Raw genomic sequence first — 15800 nt, forward strand, 5'->3', positions numbered from 1 at the left:
ACTGGACAGATGGTATATCCAGGATAGGAGCAGCACTCACAAAGGCTGAAGGGCAACTGACCTCAATCTCACAACATATAAAGAGCCAAGAGGCCACACCCAAGACACACCAACCCAAGGGGAAAGGAGGAGCCACCTACATGCTACAACAACACGTTGCCGCAGGCAACAGCATGCATGGGACCGTGTCACGGCGCACACAACAGACGCCTTGACAATTTGATGAACTTGCTAAGTTGTCAGCTTTTGGTTGTCATATACCAAGGTTTTATTATGGCATCCAAGAATTGGAAAAGGGGGAGGGAGGGGGGACTGTCAAATTCACTAGATGAGTGGGAGTGGTTTACTTAAATGGGCTAAATGAGAAAGTAGGTGTGAATGAAAAAGGGGTCGTCCGACATCCAAAAACATTTAGTGAGGGACAGAAAATCATTAAAAAACACCTACAGAATGCTGCTCCTTTCCAGCGCCAAGGTTCCCGTCTTCACTCCTTTTGGTCCCTGGCAATATTCGAATTCACGATATTTGCAAATTTTTGGCCGAATATTCGCCATAAATTCGAGATCTCGTCATTGTTTACGAAAATCGGCAATGTAATATATTCGCGATAAATTCGCGATTAGAATAATCAACACTATTCGTGAATACTATATTCGCGCTCAACACTAGTGGTGACATCCCATCTGTGGTCACATGGACTGATGCAGCTATACCCTGGCCTCACACATGATCAGAAGGAGTGGGGATGGAAGGTATTTTTTTTCTTCGTTCTCTCTTTTAAATGGTTTCCCACCCCTTAATAAAAAATTTTGATGGGTTGGACATCTTCTTTAGAATCTGTGACCGTGCACAAAAAAAGCCAACCGATAGGTAGATGAGTGTCTAGCCATGTGATCAACGTGGCCCATTTTTACAGCTTCTAACAAGGGTTAGTAAATCTGCCAAGATGATATTTTAGACTTAGTACCTACTAAATGATGAAACACTCCTTATGTCAACCTATCAAAAACAACCTGAATTCAACGTACATAATGACATCCATCACGAAAACTGAACTTTTACATCACAGAAAAACTTTTTGATGTGACTTTTAATATACCGTTTAATGTGATGAATATGAACGTAAATAGAATATTTTTGACAAACAACAAGGTCGTGTTTGTAGCCAGAACCGATGCATAGGGCTATCCCCAATGCTGTGCGGCACATCCTCTGCATACACATTCAAAGAAAAAAATCCTCAAACGTCCATGTAAATAACCAGTGGACAATTCTTATTTAACTCACTGTGCAAAATATGTACTGGCTTCTGTTATGTGTGACCTGAGATGATGCACTGCACCTACTGACCAGCTGGGACCAGTGTCATGTTATTTGAAGGTCCTCCTCAACAGCCACAGCACTAAGATTGTGGCCTACTGGTATTTTTTGTCCATGTGCATGCTGCCCCCTACTGGTTTAAGTGCTTGTATAAAACATGCTCTGCCGTGAGAGCCGGTGGCAGATAAACTGTTATGTATGTTCTGTATCTGGTACTGTAACTGTGGCCTCACTCACCTCCTTTCACTTAAAGAGACACTTCCATAAATTATTAATAGCCCATGTGTGAATATTGTGTGCCATTTAAAAAAAAAAACAAAAAAAAAAACAAAAAAAAAAACAGGTGGATGGTTTTCTGGATATAATTTTTAAAGTCACTCCAAGTATTCGACATCCTTTCCTTGCTCTTCTGCTTTCTCCTTTGACTGGACTCACTTAACTCTCTCAGTCAGACCATCAGTGCGGCCAGAGCAGCACCCCTGTAGTGACTCAATAACAGCATCACACATTAGACTGATCACTGCAGTACTCTTCTGTGGACATCTTTATCTAGGCATATCAAGAGTACAATACAGTTGGCACACTGTTATCAAAATTCTACACCTACTGATATCATGATGATTACCCTTCAGATAACATATTTCCCTCACAGCAGCAGTAAAACGGACAATGGCTTACTTCTCTTTCTGCGCTGACAGCTACTGAAGGCCAAGATTTTGTATGCAATTTTGATTTGGCATAGCACTGCTGAAATGAAAAAGAAAAACAGCCAAAAATTCTTTGAAAAATGTTTTTATGAATATTGAGTGAAAAAAATACCTCTTTCTGATGCAAGTGTCCCTTTAAATGAGGTTGAGCTGCAATAACAAACACAGTCACATGGTGCTATGTTGAGTACTGCAGTGAAGGAGCCCAACAGATCAAACTTCCACTAATTGATGACTTAGGGGTTGTCCCCATAACATTCTACAGTTTTTCAAACCAACACCTGGATCTGAATACTTTTGTTCTTGCATGCAATTAAAAATGTATTATAGCTACTGAGCTATTCAGTGAAATCTAGCTGTATAGCGCCACCTGCTGTTTGCCCTTTTTCCAATTTCTCTGTCCTGCTCGCAGAGACGGAAGCACATGCTCAGTTCTTTCCTTCAACTGCCACCAGCTGCAGCAGAAATGACACAGTCCTGAGGAAGGACACCCCCCCTAAACTGACAGCTTGACATGAGTCTAGCAGAACAATTGGAGCAATGAATGAGGAGATCTCTGGATCCATGTGAGGTACAGGGTTCTAGCTTTGTTAGAAAGAGGTTGTAATTTACTAGATTATGTATGATTTTTATTTTTTATAATAATAATGGGATGTCCCCTCTAACTATAAGTATCTAATGGTGACCCTCTTTAATAGAGGCGCTGGTGCAGAGGTCACATTTGTCTTCAAGACTCTCATCATGAGCCATGCTGGATTTTAATAATATATGTCAAACATCTATGGTCAAATTAGTGACCATTTTTACATACAGTAGCACCTTGACATGGTCCTTCAACAGTGTCATCTATGTGACCCACAGTTCCCACATCTCGAGAGAGCAAGACAGACAGACAGGGTTCCCAGACCTTAGGTAGCCATGGCAGTGTCCACAGCTCTCAGGAATAAATATGAGTATATTAAAGCAAGAAGTTCAAAGTATTCAAAGTGATGATGGATTTACTACCATGATTGCCATGAAAATAAAATGGGAAACACATTGTTCTTAAAACTAGATGCAAAATAATAATTCAACAATCATCTTAATATATATGAGAGAATCATTATCCCTCACAGAGAACAGAATGGAATATATTCTGGGTTGGTAGGTGCCATAATAGATTCAAGGTCAAAAACAGAAGTGTAAGAACATCAGTCCCTTGAAGCATATGTCTACCAACTCCAGGGAAAAAAATATTGGAAAATTCCTAAAGTTTGTCTGCTGTCACTGTCCATCCTCACCAACATCTGGTGAAGAAGGAGGACCATACTAGCAGATCGTATTGCTTCTTCCTCCTTTACTCAATATGTGAAGAGCATGATGACCAAGAAGAAGGTTGAGAAGGCTATCCTGAAGCAGCAGACCACACTGGAGGCAAAAAGCATGTATGGATTTCAATGGAAATTCTCGACAAATAAAACAGAAGCATTTCATTCCTTTAAAAAAACGATGTTGACGACTCAAGCACCACCTGGACAATGTTAATCTAAATGAAGTCTAAATGTTACCAGAAATATAGTCATCTTCCATTTTTGATTGCCTTTCTGGTACACCATCATTATTATGGAAAGAGGTCATGACATCTGCTCCAGTTTTTGAGAAACAATGGAAAGTAGGACTTTTCCAATTTGTTGCGGAAAAAAAACAAAACAAACATTCTTAATCAAACTTTTTGAGGAGAATTTCAACATTTTGTACTAAATGTTACAGAAGGCACCAACCGCTCTCCAAAACATGGACTCCTAGTAAAACAAAGTATACGAACACAAAGTACTACATCCTTAGTATTAAATATCCATATTGGTCCACATCACTTGTTAAGTGACCATATAGGCTCTGGTTACCTACACCTCATCGAGAAGCCTGCTAAATATCTTATGCCGAGGAGACGTTTAATCGGTGTTAGATACAATCAATGATAAGCTATAATAATTTCATCCCAATACAAATTAAAAAAAAAAATTAAATCATTTTTTCAATATAATGGAGACACCTTGGTGTCTTGTTTGAATCTCTACCAGGATCATTTGAAAATCTACCAAAGAGTTCAAAAAGAATTAACTCATCTTCATATTGGTCAACTAGAATTAGTTAATACTGAGCTGAAGCAAGTTCCCATGTCTATACTCAGAAATTTGTTCTGAATTTGAGACTCTTGATTTTCACATTTTGTCATGGGAGAAGAAAGCGAGAGTTCAGGAGAACTGTATCGGTAACTCTGGTTTTACGATGGTGAATCTTGGGTCCAATTTAGGTACAAAGTTGTTGAAGTTCTTAGAGGCTTCAGAACCAAAGACATCCAAGGCTCTCCTGTTCATTAAAGCAAACCTAATCGTGAAGAACGAGAGAGAGAGAGATATTATTATTGCTTTGTTTTATGGAAAGCAGTTTTAGGTCTTTCATCTTGTTATGAGGTGGTGTTTTTGTGCGTTTTTGGGCTTCAAAATTAGCATATTTAAATCACACAGACTGACACTTTGATGGCATGTTGTTAAGATGCCATCAATGTGTGACTGGTGTGGGTTTGATAGGACAAAAACAGTTGTGGACCATTTGCAATTTCTCAGACAGCTCCACTCTTGTCTATGATTTGTAATAAAGCTTTATAAACATTCAGACCTCATTCAACTAGGCTGCCGTACCAGTATGAACAGCATTGGTGCTATGCCTGGTAAGGAGTTGCCACCTTTTGTTCTTGTGAACCGTGGCTCAGGGGACAACCCACTGACATGTTAACTCCAAGTAGGCCATAGCATTAAAGGTGTTTCTGGGAATTTATTTTTTCTCTACATAGGTCATCAGTAAAAAAACACTTGGAAAACCCCTTTCAACTACTCTCACGTTACTACACTGAAAACCCTGTTCCCCACACTGTAGTTTGCCGAAATTATCTGGTGTGGAATCTGCATGGAAAATGCAGTCAATTCTCACACTGTGAACATGACCTAATAAGATATATTATAGGGGTTAACCAGGTGGGAAAACCTCTATGAACTCTTTCAAATATAGTAAGATTTGCATATTGGTACTTCTTACCTGCCCTTTGTAAGTCGCTGAAGAAATTTCCAGTATGACGGTCTTAAATTATGAACTTCCAAAACAGCCTGAGAGAGATGGAAAACAATATTTGAAAAACTGTGCATCCATCAAGCATTACTCAAGAATAAGCAATGGTAGCTGTGTTTAGCCTCATCAAACTGAATTTCACTGCCCCCAACTGTATAAGGAAACCCCAAAAAGATGACCAGCTGTGGTTCTTTATTTTTTCTTTAAAGATTATTGTATACTGCTGTATCGAAATAAAAATGATCTTTCAAAAAAAAAAAGAAATTGAAGGCTTTCATAAATCGAAAATGAAAAAAATAAAGCAACCTCTCAAATAGTTTTACTTCAATTGTTATGTCTACAGTTCATATGCAGAGCTATGGTTCCCATGGAAACAGACTACAAACAAGCCCAATGTAGTCAGATCCTACATTCATACTACATTTCATGTGTCCTCAATTTCTTACTAACCTACAAAATATATGCTTACTTATTTACTTACTCATCTGCCCTCCTGCAGTGAGTTCGGCAGCACTATGGCAGCACCGCCAGCGGCGCTTCGTTGGAAGAGATGGGGGTGAGACAAAAGGTAGAACAGCTTGTTTTGTACAATGGTCCGGCCATCTTAACACAATAGGGGAGTAGATATAAGGCTACATGAGCTGCCACCTGCTGATATCTGTAGTGCCTCTGAGTGAATGGGATATGGTGGATGCTGATGCTGATAAATCAGCTTCAGAGGAGTTATTCTGAAGGGTGGGGGCAGTGAATGGAGAAGGGTTTGATCAGGGGATGAGATAGGCTAACCTAAAAAGATGTGTTTTTTGGGAGCGTCTAAAACTGTGGATGTTATGGATGAAATGTTTTTGAGGTGCAGGCAGCATGAGCAGGCAATAGATTGAATATAGGAAGCAAAAGAAAGATCATTGTCAAACATAACATTGAGAAGGTGGAGGTGCTACCTTGGCATCATGATGGTTCCAACACTGAGATGAAATATCAGGTTTAGGTTGGTTAGTAGATGCAGAAAACACCAGTCGTTCAGTTTTTGAAAGATTGAGTTTCAGATAAAGAGAGAGGACATGATGTTAGAGACAGCGGACAGTCAGTCAGTGGTGTTCTGTAGTACAGCAGGGGTGATATCACGGGAAAAAGTATATAGTTGGGTGTCGTCGGCATAGAGATGGTGCTGGAGACCAAATTTGCTGATAGTCTGTCCAGTAGGGGCTATATGGAGAGAAAGGAGGAGAGGACCTAGGACTGAACCCTGAGGAATCCCAAACAGCAAAATGGAGAGGAGGGGAAATAGAGCCAGTGAATGACACACTGAAAGAGCGGCCAGAGAGTTAGGAAGAAAAGATTATTTTTTATTTTTTTATGGGGTTATGACAAAATGTTTGAAGGACAAGGGAAAGATACCAGAAGAAAGAGAGAGAGATTGAAGATTTTGGTTAGGTGAGTGGTGACATCCGGGGAGAGAGACTGGAGGAGGTGTGAGGGAATAGGGTCACTATTGCATGTGGTAGGACAAGAAGAAGAGAAGAGCCCGGAGACTTCTTTTTCTGTCACAGGGTCGAAGGTGGAGAGTGAGCCAGAAGAGAAGTGGGTGGAAAAAGGATCAATCACTAGCTAGTTTAGTGTTTGTTACTCTGGATTGCTGACCTTTTGCTTGTGTCCTTGATTTTACCACTGTGAAACTTTTGGTTTCAATCTGCTGTGTATTTGACTTAGCTTTTGGATTCTGATCCGATCCTGGTTTTGCCTGTCTGGTTTAGACATTTTTCAGTCTGACTTCTTTTTTACCCCATTATGTTTAAGCTCTTGCACTTAAACAAGTCAGGGACCCCCATTTAGGGTGGATTGTGCAAGCAGGTAGGGACAGGGGTGCGGGTGGGTAACGAGAACAGAATTGCACTGTTCCCTACCCTTCATTACACTTACAGAACATAGGGGACAAATGGTTGGCAACATGACTGCAGGATCTGACTATACATGGTTTGTTTGTAGACCGTAACCATGGAGACAGATAGGTCTGCATCAGAGCTGTAGGTATAAGTAATACATTTGGAGATTTTTAATTAAAATAATTTATAAACTTGTTTTAGATTCACCGGATTATAAAAAAAAATAGCAGTGAAGGTGGACATAGGCAACAGTGCCAGCAGCAACTAACCAGATTGTTTACTTTCATTGACCTCAGTCTAATTGTTGGCAGAAGCATTGCCATACTAGCCCTGCTTTCGATCTCAGCTATCATTGAAGGGGTTCTCCACTTTGGAAATCCCTCCTTGTTAGAAGGGTTCCTTGACAACAGACAGATCACACATTAATTCCCTGCTGGGACCCAGCTGTAATGTGTGGGAAAACCTGGCTGTAAGTGTTCAATTTTCCTATAGTGCCACCACAGGAAAAATTAAGCATTACACGGTGTCCATTCACATCAGTTGACTGCCTTTGTAACGTAGGACAGGACAGGTCCCTTCAGAGCAAGACATTAGGATCCTGAATAGAGGACCCCCCCCCCCTCCATTAAACAAGAATTCCCTAAAAGGAGTTATAAAAAAATGTTTTATTAACTAGACGATCCCTTTAAATGATATTACTTACTGCATGGAAACAGATTGCTGTGGACACTGCATAGATCACACTGTCCGCATGAGGGAAATAGGGAAACCGCCCGGCTTCAATTCCCTTGAAATACATTGTCTGCAACAAAAAGTGTAGAATGAGATTTCTACTAGATCTGAGACCAGTGATAACACTTATTACATGTATGGGGGTCCTTGGGGGTTGTTTATGAAGACTGGTGTTTCATGACACTGAGCTGGCAGTACATTTCCACAATGCTACAAAGTACAGAGCTGTGCCATTTCCACCAGCTCATGAAATCAGCTGATCTCCAGGATTTGGATCATGAACAACGATATCAAGGTATTATGGAAAATGATATACAACCCACCTATAAGTGTAGAGAACCCTTGGGAACAAAGATGACAGAATATTAGACTTTGTGGCTTATCAGATTAGTCACTAGATATATCACGCTATGTTTGTAAAAACCTGTAATGGTGACATTAACATCATGATGTCAATGAACACATGGGGCTTTTATGAACCAGTACAATGACTACAGAGATGTTGCCCATCAGATGAGGCTATGAGGGCTTGCTATGATAGAGACTTCTGCCTGACATTGGACCAGCCTGCTCTGACTCTCTGAGATCAGGAGCAACACATTACCTACTAAGCTCATATTCCAGGTCAATGTGACACTCACCTCCACCAATTTCGATGCCAGATACATGGAAATTGTGGTGCTTTTGTAAAACATCATGGAAATTCCAGCCAGAAAACCTAAAACACACAGTAAGATACTAAGAGTAATGGTTTCTACAAAGAGGTCACTGCTTCAGTAAACAAGTTTCCATGTAATCGAAAATTTTGAATACACTTGGACTTCAACCCCACTCAGTGATACAATTGGATGGGTATCTGACTCTGCAGAGGGGACACGATGGGCCTAGTGCCAATGAGGACTTCCAGTAGCCAGAAGAGCTTAATGGGGCTCTTCACAAGAACATTTTAGCAGGATCCTGGCATGAGATGTCCATACAGATGTTCTACAAGACATTTGGAAAAAATGTTTTTCAAAATATAAAAAACATATATATATATATATATATATATATATATATATATATATATATATATAAAAAGTCTTATCCTGTATGGTGAACCCATAACAGAAAAAAAACCAACTAATTAACAGATTTACCTTTTCTGGTCGCTTAAGGGTCCATTCACACGTCCATATGTGTTTTGCGGATCCGCGAAACACGGACACCGGCAATGTGCGTTCCGCATTTTGCGAACTGCACATCCTCGACACACTCATAGAAAATGCCTTTTCTTGTCCGCAATTGCGGACAAGAATAGGACATGTTCTATTTTTTTGCGGAACGGAAGTGCGGATCCGGACAGCACATGCCGGCCCCATTGAAAATGAATGGGTCCACACCTGCAACGCAAAATTGCAGAACAGATGCGGACCCATTTTGCAGACGTGTGAATGGATCCTTATATTGATTAAGAAGTGATAAAAAAGTCATACATACTTGAAAATAGTATCAATAGTTAAGTTTTACCGCATATGGAACGCTGTAAAAACAAAATCTAATTCCTCACCGTGCAGAATTTTTTCCAGCTTCCGACTACACTGTATGCAATACGAAATGGTACCATCAAAAAGCACAACTTGTCCCACACAACAAAAAAAAAAACAAAAAAAAAACCTCAAATGGCTATGTAAATGGCTCCGGAAAAACAAAAACAAAAAATGGAAAATTGCTGAGGCATTCCATTTGCCCATTCATCTCCGGTATTTTATCAGATGCCAGTGATGAATCTACCTACCTATGGCCACCCTACTATGCTCAATACAAGGAAAAGGATAATGGCAGGCAGTTCTGATAATTGGGCAAGGGGGGAAACACATATTGTTTTGTAAAAGGCCTAATGATAAATATCCACAGTCTGTGTATACACCATGATGGGTGCGTTATCTGCCCAACTGAAATGCGTCAGCTGAACGGTGAAATTCACAATTAATCCACCAGTCATGGGCTGCCTTAAAGTGAGACAAAGGCAAATTATTAGCATTTATAGATTCCTCGGGTAAAGTAAATGTACACAGATAATGTCTGATGCCTTTGAGGTAAGCCTTACCAGCTATAAGCGCGTGAAGCTCGTCATCCAGGTTACGCACCCATCGCAAAAAACAGCTCGTACCCTGTGTAGACAAATGCGGTGAATACTGGTTTACCAGCAGCGGATGCACATTTTCACTGACCTGCTATATACTGTCTTCAGTGATGGCAGTATAGCTGCTATGATCAGTGACTACGACTTAGCTGCCTTGTCTGTTGGAGTCTGTGGAGGTCTGACATCCATTTCCTGTGTCATCGGAGGTTTGGCCTGATGCTCTATTGTGCTTTACACTGCATCTCGGTTTATTCAGACAGGCTGCAGTGTATAAGCACAAGCCCACCACATGCTCTCCAGCAAGTGAATATAATAATCTAAATAAACTTTAGGTCATCCGCCTCTAGAAAACTAGATTGTGAGCACACTAGGTGCAGGAAACTATGTGAGTGACTACCATATGTGCATGGCAGTATAGGCTACTAATACATATACCATATGCCGGACTGCATGTGGACTTACCTTATAAATACTGACGAAAGACCCCAGAAAAGCCCCTAGTTGGAAGTTTTCTTTGTTGTAAAACAGAGAGATCAAGCGGGAGGGTTTTGTAAACACTTGTCTGAATGTGGACGGGATGCGGAGGCAGCACTGGATCAAGTACCCCACGCTGAACATTCGTATAAATCCCTGCCGAAAAACAAAAATGTGTTCCGTTTGTATACCTATAACATATTCATTTATAACAGAAAAAGTGCATTGTGCACAGGGGCAGTATTATAGTAGTTATATTCTTGTACATAGGGGCAGTATTATAGTAGTTATATTCTTGTACATAGGAGCAGTATTATAGTAGTTATATTCTTGTACATAGGAGCAGTATTATAGTAGTTATATTCTTATACATAGGAGCAGTATTATAGTAGTTATATTCTTGTACATAGGAGCAGTATTATAGTAGTTATATTCTTGTACATAGGAGGCAGTATTATAGTAGTTATATTCTTGTACATAGGAAGCAGTATTATAGTAGTTATATTCTTGTACATAGGAGCAGTATTATAGTAGTTATATTCCTGTACATAGGAGCAGTATTATAGTAGTTATATTCTTGTACATAGGAGCAGTATTATAGTAGTTATATTCTTGTACATAGGAGCAGTATTATAGTAGTTATATTCTTGTACATAGGAGCAGTATTATAGTAGTTATATTCTTGTACATAGGAGGCAGTATTATAGTAGTTATATTCTTATACATAGGAGCAGTATTATAGTAGTTATATTCTTGTACTTAGGAGCAGTATTATAGTAGTTATATTCTTGTACATAGGAGCAGTATTATAGTAGTTATATTCTTGTACATAGGAGCAGTATTATAGTAGTTATATTCTTGTACATAGGAGCAGTATTATAGTAGTTATATTCTTGTACATAGGAGCAGTATTATAGTAGTTATATTCTTGTACATAGGAGGCAGTATTATAGTAGTTATATTCTTATACATAGGAGCAGTATTATAGTAGTTATATTCTTGTACATAGGAGCAGTATTATAGTAGTTATATTCTTGTACATAGGAGTAGTATTATAGTAGTTATATTCTTGTACATAGGAGTAGTATTATAGTAGTTATATTCTTGTACATAGGAGGCAGTATTATAGTAGTTATATTCTTGTACATAGGAGGCAGTATTATAGTAGTTATATTCTTGTAGATAGGGACAGTATTATAGTAGTTATATTCTTGTACATAGGAACAGTATCATAGTAGTTATATTCTTGTACACAGGAGGCAGTATTATAGTAGTTATATTCTTGTACACAGGAGGCAGTATTATAGTAGTTATATTTTTGTACATAGGAGCAGTATTATAGTAGTTATATTCTTGTACATAGGAGCAGTATTATAGTAGTTATATTCTTGTACATAGGAGCAGTATTATAGTAGTTATATTCTTGCACATAGGAGCAGTATTATATTAGTTATATTATTGTACATAGGAGCAGTATTATAGTAGTTATATTCTTGTACAAAGGAGCAGTATTATAGTAGTTATATTCTTGTACATAGGAGGCAGTATTATAGTAGTTATATTCTTGTACATAGGAGGCAGTATTATAGTAGTTATATTCTTGTACATAGGAGCAGTATTATAGTAGTTATATTCTTGTACATAGGAGCAGCATTATAGTAGTTATATTCTTGTACATAGGGGGCAGTATTATAGTAGTTATATTCTTGTATTTGTACATAGGAGCAGTATTATAGTAGTTATATTCTTGTACATAGGGGGCAGTATTATAGTAGTTATATTCTTGTACATAGGAGCAGTATTATAGTAGTTATATTCTTGTATATAGGAGAAGTATTATAGTAGTTATATTCTTGTATATAGGGGTAGTATTATAGTAGTTATATTCTTGTACATAGGAACAGTATTATAGTAGTTATAGTCTTGTACATAGGAGCAGTATTATAGTAGTTATATTCTTGTACATAGGAGCAGTATTATAGTAGTTATATTCTTGTATATAGGATAAGTATTATAGTAGTTATAGTCTTGTACATAGGAGCAGTATTATAGTAGTTATATTCTCGTACACAGGAGCAGTATTATAGTAGTTATATTCTTGTATATAGGGGACATAACTATAGTAGTTATATTCTTGTAAATAGGGGACAGTATTATAGTAGTTATATTCTTGTATATAGGGGACAGTATTAAAGTATCATAGTAGTTATATTCTTGTATATAGGGGACAGTATTATAGTAACTATCTTCTTTTACGTACAGCATGGAACAATATTATAAAAGTTATACTCTTGTACATAGGAGAAATATGCCAGCAATGTTAGTTCAAATTTGAGATGCATAATTACTACTGTATTCTATCAAACATGTATGTTTTGCATAAATAAATCAAATCATTGCACACAACCCCCAGAAATAATTACATTTGACTTCAATTTCTGAAAAAGATTATAGGATTAATATGAGGAACATTTCTTTTCTTTTTTTTTTTTTTGCATGGCATGAACAGCCCAGTTTAGGATTTGTCTCCCTTTATATCTCTCTTGCATGCTATGTCCATGACATAATAGTTATGTTACTTTCTTGACACCAGATGGCGATAGTGTCTCAAAAACAATGTCTTCAGTCTGGGTATGTCATGAAGCTGAAGTTGCTTTCTTGTTCATCAATTTCTTATTTACATAATTAATAATTCCCATAATTTGTATTTTTCATGTTTTAATAATGAATTTAGAGAACTTTTTGACAGTAATAAAATAAGTTGCACTGAGCAGTCCTGAGGCAAAATCAGCTCAAACTGCCATAAAAACAGGAATGACTGGCACATCAATAGACATTAAAGTGGGCACAAAATAGTGTGATTTAAAGGGTTAAATAAATGTGGGCCACTGATCTCACACTGCCATTATACAGAGGGTGATACCTGGCATCATATTCAGTAGAGGTTAGCCTGGCTTGAACAGGTTCTGGGCACAAGAATTGGCATCAAAGTGGGCAGATGGACACTTTTTACGGATTCACGTAGGCGTGGCTGGAATCTCATTTGCTTTCTTATTTACATTACTCAAAAAGGAACAAAATTAAAGGAAAGGATGACGGTGCTGGATCTATATGAGGGGTACCAAGTTACCAACCGTACCAGACGACCCCTGTTAATGGAATCTGTCATCTTTCCATTGCTATGTCCATATTTTTTTTACTGGATGTAATAATACTGAATATTGCCCTAATGGCAGAAATCTACAGAAAAAGTTCTGCGCGGAATGTCTTCTGCATCCGCCCGAGGCGCTTAATTGCTGGTCAGACGCTGGCGCTTGGAATAGGACCGCCTTCAGGCACCAATCTCCTTTCTGCACGAAGGGCAGTGAGATGCCTCGTGCTTCGTGTCCGGTCCATGTGCTCTGATGCCGGGCAGCCACCGGTTGACGGCCCTTAGTGGACAAGGACTCTGCCTTCCAGCACCGTTTGCTTGTCTACATGAAGGGCAGTGGGACGCTACGTGCCTCGTGTCCGGTCCATGTGCTCTGATGCCTGGTTGATGGCCCTTGCTGGAGAAGGACAACTTTCAAGTAAGGTTGGTTGAGATTTATCAGGACGGGAATTTTTGACGCCAGTTTTTTTTCAGTCTACTTTGTCATATTGTATCAAACGTTGCACACCGATAACATCTTTAAAAATAACCCTTTTGTCTAGAGATGTTACTCCACTTTTTTATGCCACACCCCTAATGAAGTGAGATGGTGACTTTTCTTGTAATTTTTATTTTTTAAAAGTCGCCTTTGTGAAGTCTGGTATATACTTGCCTAGCTAACCACATCCACTTCTAAAATCACAAAAAGTTGCAAATTGAGAAGTAAAATTTGTGACATTTTTATACCATGAAATTATCATACAGGGTAAGGCCTCATGCACACGGCCGTTGCTCGGCCGTTCCATGCATTGGGACCTGCAATTTGCGGTCCCCAATGCACGGGCACTATCCGTGCGGCTGCCGTCCGCATGTCAAAAAAATAGTAGTGCTTCTGTAGGGTTCCATGCCTCCATTCCGCACCTTCTGGGTTGTGGACCCATTTGTGGGCCGCAATAAGGGCACGGTCGGGCAACGGCGGTGTGCATGGGGCCTAAGGATGAGCGAAATGATTCTGAACAAATCTGATTCGGACAGAATTTAACAAAAACTTAAGATTCTAATGAACCTGAGTTTTTTGGCGATTTGTTTAAGGGGAATTGAGAGAGAGAGACACTAGTATGCTACTCTGGTTTTCTTGACAATATATATGCATTGTCTGGGGGGTATTCTTTCTCATTATGGAGTATGTGTGGAAAGTACTACAAGGCAGGCATGCCCCTCTGGGTTTCTGGGAAAGATATTCAAATTAACTTTCCTAAGCCTTTTCCACTCTCTCTGCAACTTTTTGGGTAGAATCGATTTGTGTCTGAACGGAACTTTTTTAAAAATTTGGCAAATCTGAAACGAACCAAATCTTAAAGGGCATCTGTCAGCAGATTTGTAGCTATGACACCGGCTGACCTGTTATATGTGTGCTTGGCAGCTGAAGACATGTGTGTTGGTCCCGTATTCATATGTGCCCGCATTGCTGCCAAAAATGAGCCTCTAGGAGCATTGGGGGCGTTGCCGTTACACCTACGGGCTCAGCTCTCTCTGCAACTGCTGCACCCTCTGCACTTTTATTGACAGGGCCAGGCAGTGAAAAGTCATAACGGCTAGCCCTGTCAATCAAAGTGAAGCAGGTGCAAAGAGCAGAGCCTTTAGGTGTAATGGTAACGCCCCCGTTGCTCCTAGAGGCTCATTTGCATATATAAAAACATCAGTTTTCTCAGCAACGCCGGCACATATGAACATGGGACCAACACAGACGTCGTCAGCTGCCAAGTGCACATGGAACAGGTCAGCCAGTGTCATAGGTACAAATCTGATGCCCTTTAAATGGTTCGTCCATCTCTAATACAGGGCTTCATAAGTGACTGGTACTAGTTTGCTGCTGTGAATGAGAACATTCAGAGGTAGAAAACCCGTATATATAGTCCAGCTCTCAGATGAGAAGTGGATATGTGGTGGACAATGCTCTGTGAGCTAAAGCAGCTGCACACATCTCTCTGCTGGTTCGCTACAATGTATCAGTCAGGAATCAGGGCTGTTTAGCTCAGGGCATTGTCTAGATTGGACAGATACATTGTATCCACTTCACAGGTGTGTACAAGGTTACTGCCTCTGAATGTAAACAAGGGTGCTTTCATTCACTGGCATCAAGCAGATATATTGGGACTGGTGAGGATTTGAATCACTAAATATATAAGAAAAAGGATGTGATCAGAAGTAATGGTCCAAGCCCCGTCCTACCCCCGGCCTCCCAGTAAATGTATGTGATCCGCAGACAGCAGTAAGTGGGTTCAGCAGTCTAGGTCAAGTCATTAGCATTACTACCCAATGTG

General features: G+C 39.4%; 1 protein-coding gene across 1 annotated transcript in view; it reads right to left on the reverse strand.

Moving 5' to 3' along the window:
* Positions 1-143: 143 nt before the first annotated feature.
* Positions 144-15800, reverse strand: part of TMEM135 (transmembrane protein 135) — a 349453-nt gene continuing 333796 nt past the window's right edge. Inside the window, exons 10-15 of the mRNA XM_044286249.1 lie at positions 10335-10502; positions 9837-9900; positions 8389-8465; positions 7719-7817; positions 5103-5170; positions 144-4394 (exon numbers count right to left, since the gene is read on the reverse strand). Coding sequence (XP_044142184.1) covers positions 4262-4394; positions 5103-5170; positions 7719-7817; positions 8389-8465; positions 9837-9900; positions 10335-10502 — 609 coding nt within the window. The 3' untranslated portion in view covers positions 144-4261. The remainder of the gene's footprint in view (positions 4395-5102; positions 5171-7718; positions 7818-8388; positions 8466-9836; positions 9901-10334; positions 10503-15800) is intronic.

Source organism: Bufo gargarizans, chromosome 3, assembly GCF_014858855.1.
Source record: "Bufo gargarizans isolate SCDJY-AF-19 chromosome 3, ASM1485885v1, whole genome shotgun sequence".
In the NCBI taxonomy this organism is placed as follows: Eukaryota; Metazoa; Chordata; class Amphibia; order Anura; family Bufonidae; genus Bufo; species Bufo gargarizans.